This window comes from Limanda limanda, chromosome 2, assembly GCF_963576545.1.
Source record: "Limanda limanda chromosome 2, fLimLim1.1, whole genome shotgun sequence".
In the NCBI taxonomy this organism is placed as follows: domain Eukaryota; kingdom Metazoa; phylum Chordata; class Actinopteri; order Pleuronectiformes; family Pleuronectidae; genus Limanda; species Limanda limanda.
The window spans coordinates 28776658-28792507 of NC_083637.1; the positions used below are offsets into that span (position 1 = coordinate 28776658).

At 41.4% G+C, this 15850-nt stretch overlaps 1 protein-coding gene across 1 annotated transcript in view; it reads right to left on the reverse strand.

The window, feature by feature from the left end:
* Positions 1-3853: 3853 nt before the first annotated feature.
* The window catches only part of kcnq5b (potassium voltage-gated channel, KQT-like subfamily, member 5b), a 110840-nt gene continuing 98843 nt past the window's right edge, over positions 3854-15850 (reverse strand). The window contains exons 10-15 of the mRNA XM_061092228.1: positions 14146-14369; positions 11466-11577; positions 9110-9241; positions 8763-8870; positions 6720-6846; positions 3854-5159 (exon numbers count right to left, since the gene is read on the reverse strand). Of these exons, the coding sequence (XP_060948211.1) occupies positions 3864-5159; positions 6720-6846; positions 8763-8870; positions 9110-9241; positions 11466-11577; positions 14146-14369 (1999 nt within the window). The 3' untranslated portion in view covers positions 3854-3863. The remainder of the gene's footprint in view (positions 5160-6719; positions 6847-8762; positions 8871-9109; positions 9242-11465; positions 11578-14145; positions 14370-15850) is intronic.

Below are 15850 nucleotides of genomic sequence, written 5' to 3' on the forward strand. Positions count from 1 at the left end.
CCTATTTTGACTGGAGGATGAAGCACAAGCAGGCAGCAGCATGTCAGCTGTCGGTGAGGGACCTGTCGCTGTACAGTTGTAAACAAGAGATGACCACCACGGCGAGTTCTGAAGACGTAGTGTCACTCACTAGCATGGACCATGCCAAAACTATGTATCGTTAAATCTTTTGGTGGAAATTCAGGCTGTGTTAAATTTTGAGGACGGATGAATGGATGTGAACGCTGATGATGAAGATGGATGAAGAATTTCTCTGTTAGGCTGGTCTGAGAGGATATGACTTGGACTGAGGTGGATTGAGACTCTGTGTGGGGATTCTGTCTCAGGTGCATTTCTGCCTATGCTGATGTCAGACCCCCGAGATAGATCCTATAGGGAAAGACATGAGAGGAATATGCACCTGATTAAGCTGGAAGAGGTGAGGGAAGGGGGGATGAAGGGATGAGGGAAGGGAGGACGAAGGGATGTAGGTAGGGATGAGGATGAAGTAGGTAGGTTGAGGTGACAAGGGAAGGGAGGATGAAGGGATGTAGGTAGGGATGAGGATGGAGTTAGGAGGTTGAGGTGATGAGGGAAGGGAGGATGAAGGGATGAGGGGAGGACGAAGGGATGTAGGTAAGGATGAGGATGAAGTAGGTAGGTTGAGGTGACAAGGGAAGGGAGGATGAAGGGATGTAGATAGGGATGAGGATGGAGTAAGGAGGTAAATGGATGAGAGGAAGAGAGGACGGGTCAAGAGATCTGATACAAACTGAGCAGGGGGTCATGGGTTGACCAGGTATAAGAAGGGTTGATGGGTAATTAGAGGAGTGGTTGAGGTGTGGTCCTGCTCCTGAACCTAAGTTAAATTCTTAATTTAATGAAAGCCAATGTGACTGTGATCTTATTTCTCTTGTGATTACAAACACAGCCCCAGTTGTGCTTGTCTAGAGAAACACGTTTTTTTCGGACTAAATTAACATAACTTATCACTTAAATATTTTGTATAGGACTGCAACTACTGAATATTTTCATGATGGGTTTATCTGCTGACTGTTACATCTGCTGATCAGTAGAGTCATTGACACTGTAACAAAGATTTTGTTCAACCACTAGTGCAAAGCTTTAATATTAATTTTCCCTTCTGTTTTCTGTGTACTGTCTATGTTCCGCGTCTCAATTAATTCAATAAGTATGAACTGCTTCATAGAAAAGTATTACATGAACAATATGGCTCAACACAAGAGGGCATTATAGTTCAGCCACAGTTTCACTGAGTGACAAGGATAATTAAAAAAACATAGAATTTGTCATAGAATTTCCTTTATTAATGAATGAGAATAAAAGTCAACTTGCATTTTTATTACATTACAGGCTTCATTAATCTAACTGAGATTATTACTTCTGTGTAAATATGTGCACATAATTTAAATAAATACAAAAAAACAAGAGAGAATGTCAAAGGCCTGTTTTGTGCCCAGTAGCAAAATGGTCTCTGAATAAAAAGCTGTATAATGCCTCAAGTCAGAACATTTACAAAGAGACAAAATGAAAACAGTGCAACCATTTCTGTTCAGAGGTACCTAATGCACTTTGCAGGAAACCGTATGGAGATGAAGATGTACAACAAAAGCAAGGCACCATTATACTGTATGCAATGCAGACTTGTGAACTGGGGTCTTTTATTTGTATGGCAAATCATTTTGAACCATAAATAGTTCATTGTTTTAATGGTGTGACATTCACTCTCAGTTATAAATAGGTTTGAATATGACAACCTCCATGCAAAGTATATTTAAATATCTTAAAGAAAGTAAAATCCACTTAAAAGCCATCTGACTCCCGGACTCCCTCACATATCCTGGTCTGACTCTTCAGAAAACACTGAGGTACTGCTCGATAAGGGCGATTACACCACTGAGGCTTTGTGGGAAGTATTTACGCGCATGTTGTGGTGCTGAAATTATTTTCCAACAACCTGGAGGATACCAACTATCCTTACCTGATGTACCTGATTCTGTACCATGCAGCAGGAGGAGAGTGTTGGTCATTCGTTTTCTTGGTGTAATAATGAAAATAAGTCATACATTCTGGGTTGATTCCATTTCAAGGAAGCAATACGAATAATTATAATGAAAAAAAAGCAAATATTGACCATGACTTCAATATTACCATTTCATGTAAAACAGGGTGGCAAAAAAGCTAATAATTCAACGTAGTTCAATTTGATGTAATTCAAAGTTAGATTTCTGTCAGTGTCTGATTCTGAAGTGCTTTGCTAAGACACTCCCATGCTGACAAAATAACACAAACTGTCCTTTAAACGAAATGACATTCAAGGTGTATTTCAATCCACGGCTGTCGTCAGCTGGAAAAACCGCCGATCGGTGCATAATTGATCCGAACGTGAGCAACAGCTGCTCCATGTTCCTCTCTGGACACCGCCTCAGATTCAACACAGCACAATGGACATGCAACATCACCGCTGGCTGAGTGGGTTATCAGCATGTCTTCTGACCATGTGCGTATACAGCAGTGGATATGTGCTTTCAAACATGATGCATCTCATACTAGAGATAAGTGTTGGCAGAAGTGGCTTTGATAAGTAACTTGGCAGTTGTTGTTCCTGCTCTACACCTCAGTAGCAGGTAGTTGTAAAGTTATCAATCTAGCCACTCACCAAATCAAAGTTAAAGAGGGGAAATATTTACAAAACCCAATCCTGTAGTTTTGCATGTTTTGAGCTTGCTTACAAAAAAACTCCCTTTGACACAAGCAGTTTCAGAAAGGTCCAGTATTGTTGGCCATATGATGTGTAAGTCTGTCAGACAGAATTTGAAAACCTTCTGTTGGTAACTTCACAGTTATGAGGTAACTTTCACAACTTGTTGTGCTTGAACTGCAAAACTGCAATGATGATACAACACTGAAAAAAATGACCTTCACTATCTTATAACACAAGTCAAGTACATTTCAGGAGACAGTTAATTAATTACCTCCACTGAGGAGGTTTTGTCAGCAGGATTATGCAAAAACTGCTGAACGGATTTCCATGAAACTTGTTGAAAGGATGGGACATTGGCCATGTAAGAACCCATTAGTTTGTGATGCAGATCCAAGATTTTATTTTCTTATTTTCTTAAATGTTGGGAAATATGGCATTTTTTGTCATTTTCACCAATTCCTCAAGTACCAATTCATTGGTCTTGATGAAAATCAGACATATCGAGTCTTGGGTACTCCTTCAATGTATAGAGCTCATGGGAAATTTTTGTTTGTTCAAAGTCACTAAAAAAGATTACTTAAGAATAATTAACGTTAATACTTTGTTCTTCAACACATCAGGCAAGTCACATGACATACAGATAAAATAGCTCTGTTCTAACGTTGGATTTTGAGTGAGGTTCCCTTACTTCTAGAACAAATAGTTCGGTTTACTTTGGCCCTCTGTAATTGGGCAATTCATTATTGAGGCCCATTTTTCTTTCAATTGCTTACGCCAGATGTGTGGTAGTTTTTTGAAAGACTTTTCCATGTGCTAGGGGTCCATGCCTTCATGCTTTCTCTCAAGGTCCCGTAAACTACTGTCACACAGGGCAGAGTTTAGTTGACTTCATGTAATAGTCTCAGGATTTTGGGGTCTGTGGTCCCCTCTATAGAAGCCTTCACCTTTACCTCAGATTTCAATCATACTTGCAAACGAAGAGTAACTCATGCAATGATATGCATAATCCTGTATGAAAATACTGTGATTCTTATCAAATGGATCAAAATGAAAATGAACAAAAAAGGTCCCCTTTTTGTAGTCCCACCCTCCCTCTCCGGTCCAAAAGGATAAAGACTGTTACTGTTGTGGGAGATTCGTCTGCCTTTTCTACTCATATCTATTTTAGCCGTACACAAGGCATGTTCAGCATTTCGGTGCTGCCAGTGGAGGGTGAGGACGCGTGACCACTGGCCAGGCTATGGTTAGAGCCCGGGGATCCTGCCCCTGCTCTGGTCTCTGTCCGCAGGAGCTCTGAGGAGTAGGAGTGGGCTTCAGCCGTCCCCTGTGACAGGAAGTCAAATCCCTGTGTCTCTATGTCCCTGTCAGTGATAAAGAGGTCCTCCTCACCCCATCCAGCTCCACCACTCCTGCCCACACCACCACCACCCCCTCCTCTTCCCCCCGGGTCTTGGCTACAGCTGTGGAAGCCAATTGGGGAGTCACTGCTTGTACTAGGGCTTGGCGAAGACAGGCCGTGGCTATGGTGGGAATCCTGGACAGCTACTGGAGGGGCCTGAATCAGGTCCTGCACTGACATGGACTTGCCCAATCCTCGGTCCATCTGACAGGGGCCAGAGCAGCAGCCCTGGGCTGGCGGCACCAGGGGCTCGAGCTCCAGACTCATATGCCTCCTCCAGGAGCCCTCCTCCTTAGTGTTGAGCCTGCCATTGCTATTGGTGCTGCCCTTGAGCTGCTGTGCCAGTCTGCCCAGCCCGAACCCAAGGCCAAGGTTTCCCCTGACACTGCTGTGCTCCATCTGTGTCCCCAGACCTCTACAAAAGCCCTCCATGTTGGGGGTTGTTTCAGTGAAGGTCGCTCGCACCAAGTTGCTCGGGCCACCACTTTGGCTGGGAGGGAGCGGTGGTGGAAGCCCTGGCAGAAGAGGAAACCCTCCATCTCCCACTCCTCCACCGCTGATACTATTTGGGGTGAGGATGGGTGGAGAACTCCCTAAAGCCTCATCTGTGCCACTTTCAGGCGTGGTGGCTTGAGCCTGGGGATGATGATGATGGGAATGATGAGGATGATGATGGTGGTGGTGGTGATGATGATGCTGATGAGGAAGTGGCGACGGGCTGAAAGAGGAGGATGCAAGGCCAGAGGGAGGCGTTGAAGAGGAGAGATTGAGGTTGAGCTCATTGGGTGGCGCCAGGATGAGATGGAGTCCTCCTTGGGTGAGGTGGGAGTTGGTGGCGGAGTGTGTGACACAGCCACCAGGTGGAGGCGCTCCACTGCTGCTGACCTGGGTGGAGTAGGACAGGTCTTTGCTGAAGACGGGGGAGTGGTAGTCAGAGGTCTGTTCTAACTCAAACAGCGGAAGAGAAGAGAGCGTGAGGGCCGAAGATGATCCTTTACGCAAAACCTGACGATAAATGTCAAGCAGGGAGTCCAGTTTTGACTCAATCGACTGGACCTGTGAAGAACAAGGGAGGACATCAGTAAAAAGTGAAGAAATACAGAAGAAAGAAAGTACAATCAGCGAGGAAAGACGGCAGTCTCCAATTGCCCCACTCAAAAGAGCCACAAATATAAAACAAATAAGAATGGGGCTTAGATAAGTCAAAATAAAGCTTACTGTCTAACCTTCACGCAACTGGTCAATGTAGGAATGTCAGTTTAGCATAGCTACAGTAATTGTCTGAGAAAGCAGCGCATTAAGTTCAGATATGATTACGCCCGGGCTACACTTTCTGCGTGAGTAGTACGTTGCAGAACGTCCTTTATTTCCCTTCCCATGTTGTCAGGTTAAAGCCACCACACTGCCTGTGTGAGACGGCGTCTGGCCTATTTCCACCCTGTGCGGTTCACAGTAAAGTAGAGAGTGGACGTCTATATCTGTCAAATATGTCACAAACATAAATATTTGCAACACTTCCTGTACCTGTAGCGGATCTCGCGCTGCACATGTATCTAGTATGGCCCAGGCGTTATTCTTGCTTAGTCTAGTTTAGCAGACCGGAAGCATCAGTGAACATAGCCTAGCTTTATCAAAACAAAGAAAAACAACTGCAGTGTAACCATCACTGTAGCCAGGTTTGGTAACACAACATTGAACAATTTCATAGTATTTCTGGCAGGTATTGTAAACACTTCAGATGTTGACGCCTCTTCTGTAGACAGCTGTGGAGCCTCTAAAGACCCGACAGGTGATTTTACTAGTTCACAAGATATTAATTTGTTTGCACCTGAAAAAATATCCTGTGCACACAAGTTATTATTATATAATTCATATGTGTCTCTAACCACTTCAGATGCACAAAGCCAATACTCTCGTACGGAGACAGGCAATTGTCATTAGCAGTAATCATACACTAACTAATTCTTGAAAGGTAATTATCTTGTGCTCTCAAGATAATAGATTATGTGCACACGATGAAAACCTGCTGGGACTTGAGGGGCTCTGTAGACAACTGTGCAGAACACCATTGGAGTTGAATACAAGCTTTAATAGAACTTAATATGGTTCCTCAATTCATTAACTAAAGAAAGTACTCAACAGACTACGTTCTATCATATTATTTATTAACATTTAACCTTTACTGATACTGTAGGCATCTTGCACTATAGCTGGATACGCTGCACAAACTAAGTTTTGAGGAAACATATTAACTGTGGTCTGTCGAGAATTAATTGAAGCTCTCAACTTCTCCACTCCTCTCCAGAGCCATGCTAATTGTTTAGGTCTGCTTCCAGTCTTTATACTAAGCTAAACGAACCACGTCAATACTCCAGCTCTCTAGTTGATGCACAGAAACACGAGTGGTATTGACTCTCTCATCTCATTTAAAGAAAACGAGTGAAATTCCCAAAACTCTATCCCCCCCCATTTTCTGCGAATCAAATAATGCATCATAACATATTCAAGGCTTACACCTAAACATATTTAAAAATACAAATAGAAGACTGGGTCTTGGGAAAAGTGACTGTATTCGACTATAAGAATAAAGCATCAAAGAAGAAGCCACACACTGACCTGTCGCTCCACCTTACAGACACGGCCCAGCATGCTCATGTCCTCCAATATGTCTCCATCAGATAGCAGCTTCTCTCGAATCTTCTTATCTAGAGGGATCTGGCCCTTCCCAAGGATTTGGTCCACTCTGGAGGACACACACACAGACACGCAAGCACGCACGCACACACATACACACACACACAAGCACATGCAAAAACAAGAAGACATCAGTTACAAGAAGAAAAAGAAAGACCAAGAAAAAATCCATGAGGCAGCTGACAGAAAGGAAGATTGAAGCTGCAACAGAATCATATATTATTGTAAAGCAAACTCTTACAAGCAAATAAGACGTCGTTCTTCCTCACTGGATTTGAAAAATTATTTGTGCTGGTTGGATCAATGTCCATATTAGGATGGTGTGTAACTAAAGCTGTTCCTTGGGATTCAAACAGGTACAAATAAAAAGGTTTTTCCTTTTCTGCTCTGAATGAAATCTTCTATTCCTTTAGTTTTACAGGTTCTTATTCAAAATCTGATTCTGTCTGTCTCTCTCTCTCTCCTTACATAAAATCCAGTGAGGCTCTGTAGAATCTGGTTAATAAAGTTGGTTAATGAGGACAGGGATAAGACAAGGCAATGTCATGCAATTAAAACACCAACACAGTTTTTGAGAAAAATAAAACATTAAAGCATTGACAGGATCATCCAACACCGGACCCGATTCAAGAAAGTGTGTTTTTCTTGATTGTGTGTTAATATCTTTTTGAATGGCTGTAACTGCTCACCCACTCTACTTTAAAGTTGGCGGGCGTACTGTTGGGAGCCGCAAAATGGAAACTTTATGGAATTTAAGCCGAATTAAGACAGTAAACAAATAAGTCAATGCTACTTCAAAGACGATAGTGATCCATATTGTAAAGATAGTGTTTGTTTAGGTCAGTGTGTTCTGAGTTTTCTTTTTGCAACACAAATGTCAGTGTTGATCTTAAAATACAGATCAAGTGTTTTGGTTGCATAGTGCATTTTGAACGTCAGATTGACTCAGTAGAGAAAAACTGTAATTTGAAGATTTGGGTGCGGTGAGACAAACAGCTGGTAGCTCATGACCACGATGTGACCAAAAAACCAGAAACGAATGAAAACAACGTTTCTCAAGTTAACTTGAGGAGGGTTCCAATCTCCTCCCCCCGCTTGCAACTGCAACCATTTTGGACGAAATGGTTCAGTTTAAGTCATTTGCCTCGTTACTTTCTTTTGAAATGTGAGGTTTTCTTCAGGATTTGAAGCCCAAGTTTACAATTCCAATTTGCACATAATACCGAGATTGAAACAAATGTGACTATACAGCTGAGTGCAGCAGTAATCATAACTCAATGTCCACTTACATGTTTTTCCAGCGTTTTCAGACTGATCCTAATGTAGAAAGCAGAGATTACAATCTCCGTCCAATTATACGACCATTTATTGGTATCATCAGTTTGGAAACAACAGCTGATGAAGACCATGACATGTGGTTTAAGCAGCTCAGAAAAAAAAACAACTAGGTGGATTTTGAGCTAAGAATATTTTGTTAAATATTTTTTCTCTTTCTCTGTTCTATCTTTTAGTGTCAGCACCCTCTGAATAACAGTTTAAAATGCAGGCATCGTTTTCAATGAACGGTAAGTGACAGCAGGGGGCGCTATTACAGCTGCAATGCCTGATGCTGCATAGTTTTGTAATGTTTGTGCATTACAGGTGTTTCTTCGTGTGTGGATCCCAGAATCTCCCAGAATTCACCAAGGCAAAACCAACAACCAGAGTCATTATATTGAATGTTTTTGTTAGGGTTTAGTTGGGTTAGTGGACGACTGCACACCTAAGTCAGAAGAGTTAAAGAGAGGAGTTCAAGCTCAGTCAATTCAAACAAAGGAACGTGATCTTATCATCTCATAATTTGTCTTAACGTTTCTATTCTAATATTTATTTTTTTTAGGAAAAACAACTGAATTGACGGAGCGAACTGAAGTGAACTCATATGATAAGTGAAGAAGGACAGAGGGGAGGGGGATATGTTCTGACCCCTGGGTGGAGTTCTTTCTGCCCTGGCTGTAATAGACAGGGAGAGAGGGGGAGGAGAAAGTTTTGGCTCTGCTGCTCAGTGGCTGTGGGCCGACAATCATGTCCAGCCTGTGAGGGAAGCAAATACATGCCCACACACACACACACATACACACACATACAGTAGGATAACAGACAGACGTACATCAGTATAACACAGATATTTACCCATCCATTTATAAGACATAGAAACACACAAACTGAGTGTGTGTGTGTGTGTGTGTGCGTGTGTGTGTTTGTGTGTGTGTGTGTGTGTGCGTGTGTGTGTGTGTTTGTGTGTGTGTGCGTGTGCTGTCTGTCCTTCCTACCTGGTCTGCAGGCTCTTGATGCGACACAGCATGTCCAAGTGACCGGCAGAGTACTGTTCAATCACGTCCTTCACATCGTAAGGACGCAGCGTCTCTTTAAACTTCTTCTTGGCCACATGGAACTTCATTATCCTGCGCAAACACCAGAAGGAATTCACAAAACAGCCTCAAGGTGAAGCTCTGATACAGTCAGTGCAGACTTGCAGCAACCTCCACTGATAATATCACAGAGTGCAGCTAATGAAAACACAGCAAACCTTCATGTTTTTGAAAGTTGCCCAACATGTGTCATTGCATGCCGACTGTCAGTTTCTTCACGTCAATGTGAGCAGTCAGAACACAAGAACAAATCTCCACTGAACCTTAATTAAGCAACATCCATCAAGCTGGTGGCTGCTTATTGTTACTGTGTGCATGTGAATTTATTGGAGAGAATAAAAAGCTCCCTGAATTTATGCACCTGTGGCAGTGGAGCCGAATGTGAGAGTCTCTGCGGAGACGGAGCCGGCGAGAGCAGTCAGCAATAAAAGTCTTAAAGTGAAGAGCAGGGGAAACAATTCCTGAATGTTTGTGTGAAGTCATATTTTTTTATGGCCAGTCAAACTATTGGCTGGTTTCTGTCACTTATACAGGTCAACTAAAGTCTTTCAGAGTTCAGATGCATTCAATGACACTCTGGGAACAGAAGCTTTAGCAGCACCACTAACCCCATGAACTGAAGTATAGCTGGCTCGTTGTGATGGATGATAAGGTTTTTTTGGGGGGGTTCATGAGCTGAGGTTAGCAGCGTTACTCCCGTCTCCCCTGACATATAATTATGTTGAACTACTGAGAACGAGATGCCAGATCAAAAGTTAACAGGGTCAGCAATATTTTATTAAAAATATATATTTGTGTTGCTAAGCACAGGAACAATTACTCTCAAAAACTCAAAAGCAGAGTCAGGTCTTTACAGACTCAGACTTCACTGTGGTCACTTTTCTTTGGATCTGCTTTTTACTGAAGCAACAGTCCATCCATCCATGGTACAATAGGAGCTGACGGAGCAGTTGTGGACTGTAACGCTAATGTGTCATATCCAACTACTTACTTTGCAGGTGAAGCATTTACAAACAAGGGGTATGATGAGCTTTCTAAATATGAACAGTGCCAAAGATTTAACTGGCCAACAGTTACAATAAGCTCCACCTCAAGCAGGTAAACCTGTAAAAGATGCATTCATGCACCCTCTTGATGAGTGAATATGGGCTATACAAATACGATTTTATTAATTAATTAATTATTAAGAAAAATCTAAACATCAAATTTTAAAATATTAATTAAAAAATAAACAACACATTACAAAAAATAATATATTTAGGGATAAACTATACCAACAAGGATTCATTTAAACTGAGTGCAGTTGTATTATAAATCGTATGTGGGTATACTTTTAAAGCCCCTGAAAACATGATTTCAAATCTGAGGTATTTCTTCATTAAGCAATGATAAAGTTTAAAAATGTTCTCATCCAATGTGGCTAAATCCTGACTGTTACATGGAAGTAGGAGTATTTTGTCAATTCTTTTTTCAAACTGAGCCACATTCACACTGATAACCGGTGGAAAGAAAACAGAGAACTTCAAGATAAACAAAACTGTGGCACTTCTGGAGGAAAGAAAAGCATAACTTACACTTGACTCTTAACGAACATGCTGAATGAAATTATTAAAATGTGAGGACCTTTAAGCTTCAGTTAACACATCTAAGAAAACATGTATGGTCACTCACGACTCACATGAGGACGAGCACTCACACGCATCTCAGGGAAAGAAGAAACTGAGATACTGAAACTTTGACAAAACTGTTCAGCTCTGCAATGGTCAATGCATTTTCAAATAAAACTAATGTTAATGTTATGAATATGCATATGGAACATTAATGCCAAACTCAATTTTTAATTACAGTGTAATCCTTTTAAAAAAAACAATATCTAGTTGAAATTTGCTGGTTGACACCCTGTTCTTGAAGGTTCAACCCAAACGCACAGAATTCAATAAAACTGCATCAGAGTGACCATGTTTCTTTTAGGACGTCTAGACTGAGACCCACTGTGTCCTTGTCACATGATTACATTACATACAGTGTAGCTTTACAGTGCTAATGCTCCTGCATATCATATTTCCTCTGTCTCAACATCACATGAACCAAAGACGATCTAAAAATAAATGTCTTCCGGTCACTTTAATCCCCTGAGCACGTTCAATCAGGGGAGCTGCTGAGCGGCAGGGGGCTGGGATCAGTGTTTGTTTACATGCAGTAGAAAAATACAGTATTAGTTGGAGAGATGGGAGAGGCCTCCTTTCCTTCGCCTCACCTGACAGTTCTAATGACACACTTGACTGAGGGCAGCAAGTCCTCCACCGAGATCTCACAGTGACAGCCCCTCTCGTCAAAGCAGTCGTCCCCGGCCATGTTGGAGTCTGTTGCTTTGGAGAGAGAACATTAATGTGAGGCAGGGACTCAGATATGATGCTTTCACATTCGTCTTACTACTCTAAATCCCCCGTTTACATCCGCCACTATGAAGTGTGTGATTTGTATCATCTGTCCTACCTGGGTTATATTGGTATTGATAACAACCCTGAGATAAAACAAAATGATATTGCTATCATGTTTATAATACAGATAGGATAATATTGTATAAATATTATAGCATAATTTATTGGGTTAATAACATAGCTTAAATTATTTTTGTATCTTTCTGTCTTCATGCAGCAACTATTTGCTTCACACTCCACAGTATAATCACTGTAATCATAAAACACTTTATTTATATACCACCTTTCAAACCACAGTTAGAAGGTACCTTTACGAGTTAAGCATTTCGCAGCATTTTGCAATATATTCATTGTACATTAATTTGCCAAAAAATAAACAAATTCAATAGGATATTAGATAAATGTCAATATAGTGAATATTTTTGTAAAGAATATTTGATAACATAAGTCAGAGATATAGAACTTTCCTATGATATGTTATATAATGCTCAAAAAGAAATTAAAGCTGTATTATTCAATTATTTTTGGCCACCTGGGGTGCTAGAACAACCTAAAAAAAACACATACGCATAACAATAAAAATAAAATAACATATATAACATGTTATAGAGCATTATAGTTTATTCAAAAGTTGCAAATTTACACCCAGCAGACACAGAGCAACCTCAACATTAAGTAAGGCTGTCTAAGCAGAAATCTAACCACGTTACTGTAACTAGGTAAAGTAAGAAGGTGTACACTGATCTTCATCATGCTTTATTTACTGTGATACTGGTGATTATTCATGGTGCAACAGTGTCCGCATGGTTGAACATGACGGGAATGGACTGGATTGAACGCGAAAGTGAAAGATGATCAGATGGAGAAACAGGAGTTCGAGCCACTGTCTGGAAGAGCAGAGCAGTCGTAAATAACAGGCCTCTGGTGTGCCTGTAGATTTATTACGCAACTCTGTCACAATACAGCTCTGTCTATGGGCTTCCTTGAGTTACAACACCCCCAGGAGGTAGGCAGAGGGTTTCAGTACAAGAGCTAGACTGCAATGCTGAGATGTTTTCACCATAATAATGTAAATGATCCCATATAAGCATCACTCAATAGTGCAAAGCATGTAGGATCTGTGTGTTTTAATATGTGTGTGATATATGATTGAGTAAAAGCTGTGTGTGTACTGTGAAAGAAGTAGAGTATCACTACAGGCAAATGTTAAACCGTGATGATTGATGTTTTGCACCATTAAATAGAATATAAAAATCTTCCACTATAATAACTTTTTATTTCACTTGTAATGGAGCCATAATGAAATGGATATGTTTCCCGTCCTCTAACATCTCATTTAGCCAACATGTCAGTGAATGATCAGACGGAGCGCGGCTAACCAGCCAACCAGTTTGGTTTTGGCTAGCTCAGGTTATTGATTCCTTTCCACTGCCAGGCCTCGCCAGCTGGCTGGATCCAACACCCCATATGGCTGCTGGAGCTCACCACCCCCAACTTCTATCAATCCATCACTCCACCCACAAACACCAACTGGCTGTTACCCAGGAGGGCCTGCCAGGCCGGCAAAGCAAGGCCAAAGCAAAGAGGTGCGAGTGCCTTTAGCATTACTTCACTCCTTTGCATGAATTAAAGGACAGAGCCAGTTCTGGTGCGTTTATGGACGGCAAATATTCCTAAATTTATTACATGTAGGGAAACTGGAAGATTCCCTTGTCACATGTTTGGACCTAAAGGAAGAGTTCAACAGTAAAAATAGATCAGTAAAATATTAAGCTACTGTCAAGAAAGGGTGAGATAGAAAAGGTTCTCTGTAAGCTGGTTTTCACACTTTTTAAATAGATGAAAAAGATGAGAATAACATTATAAATGCTGAGCATCAGAGATGTAGATGGATGTTTTTTCACCTTCAGTCAGAGCAAGGCTAGCTATTAACTGAAATGAGAGCTGTATCGATCTTCTAATGTAGCTCACAGAAACTAAGTGAATATTTCCAAATGTTTTTGCAGTTAAAGGTTCAGTGTGTGAGATTTAGTGATGTCTAGTGGTGAAGCTGGGTATTGCTACTGAATGAAAAACCCCTTACCCCACTCTACCGTACCGTAAGGGCAACTTTACTGGACTTAAGGAACATAAAAATGTCAAAAACATGTTCTGGGCCACAGTCAAATCATGGTGGTACAAGCCAGACTAGATGGAAGAGAAATTAATTCTTAGTTTTAAATTAATATCCACCAATCAAAACATAATCATGAATTTGAAACTCCATTTCTGCAATTATATCCCCCTAAATCCTACACCCTGGACCTATATGCTACATCATAACACAATTTTTCATCTTATTCAGTGACAGTACTGTGATGATAATTGTATATGGAGAGATTAACAATACATTCTACTTTGAGTTATTACACGTTTGAGCTCAAATGAATGCTCCAAATTAATCTGAATGAAGTCAGACAGTGTCTGAACTATGAAAGGCAGGACAGAGTCACTTACCATCAGTGGTGGAGCGAGACTGGCTCTTAAGGCGGAGTGAAGGTCTGAAGCGTGTGCGGTCATTGAAGCTCCAACTCTTCTGTACCTTGGAGGGGCTGGTGCCCTCGGTACCGGCTTCAGCCACTGGTGACCGCCGGTCATTCACTGAAGACGTCTGCCTCTGCTTGATGCTCTGACCTCGAGGGCTCGCCATCCGAACCCGCTCCTTGAAGCTCAACTTTTGGCTGCAAAGTTTGGATGACCAGTGGTTCAGAGCGAAGTTAGAATGAGTGGAAAAAGATGGGAATGGTGTTATGAGGAGGTGAAAGGACAGACAGATAAAGATAATGTTAATGATGCAAGTTTCAGGGGACAACTTCAATGGTAAAATACTGTTTGCTCCTTTGCACCAATTATGTGATAAATGGGATCATCCAGAACTTTACCAACCAAAACAAGGGTGACAGGCTGCAGCACAAGATGGAGAAAGACCAGCATGCATTGCAGCAGGCTCTTCATACAAAATGCAAGCTCGTGTTAGATATGATGCTTCAACTGTGTATGTTTGAGTTGTGCCTGTAAATGTGTCTCTGCATCAGCTACAGTACGTCAGGACATTCAATGCCACGTTGCCTCAAATGGATATTCATTTTTTGTGACACCATATACGCTACTTACCATTCACAACAGTAATTCATCACTTAAAGGAAATTATTTATTTGATTGCAAATTAGTTCATGGGTTATGGAAGGGAATAAATGGAGACTACTTGTGGAAAGTGAAGGAACAGAACGGTCATCAGGAGGCTGCCGATTATTCGTGTGGGCAGCTTCAAGTACTGCATGCAGAGGAAGTGCACAGGCAACAGGCATCATGGCTACATACTACCTAAACTAAAATGGTATTTCATGTTGAATTAAACCAACGCCTGTAACGATGGACGATATGACAACTAAGCCAAAATATATTGATCGCCCTCTGTTGGTTTGCTGCCGTATAGGTCATAAACCCTGTCTTGTGGGTGGAATGAAAAAGTCAAAGTAGATGTTAACCACACTGACATAAGTGTCAGTCTTCAGTTTTCTGATATATTGGTATGGATCAGTTATTTGATGCCATAAAAATGGGGTGAAATGTCAAGATTGACAGCTGAGACGGACACATGATTGGTCAAACTCGTGTGCTTTGATTCTGCAGCTCCACTCCACAGTCACAACTGCACAGACTCTGGCTTCAAATGACATCACAAAATGACAGTAGTTGTGTCCGGGATATTCTAGTTTTATTTTTGCACAGTGGTAGGAGATGGAGATGTATCTTCCATCTTTACACACAGCGCATGGATTGAACCTGTGTAGTTTTAAAGCAAAGGATATGGCTGGCAATATGTCAACAAAGCTAATGGAAAGACTCCCGCCTGGTATGACTGCAGTAGCTTTCTTTAGTACATTTTCTTGTCCCTGGGTTAGGTGTGTGTGTGTGTGTATGCTTGTGTGCTTGTATGCAAGTGGGGGCAGATGGCACCAGGCTTGGTCCCATATCTCATCAACCACCAACCAGCCACACACCAATACCTGGAGTTTGTAACCTTGTTAAATAGTCGGGGGTGGACTGCCAATTTAGTTTTCTCCTGTTTAATCTAGTTAGGGAGGTAAGCAGTTTTTTTCTGTTATACTAGCAGCTACTTTCCAGTAAGTTTGGCTTTGTTTGTTATGTTGGCCTTTTT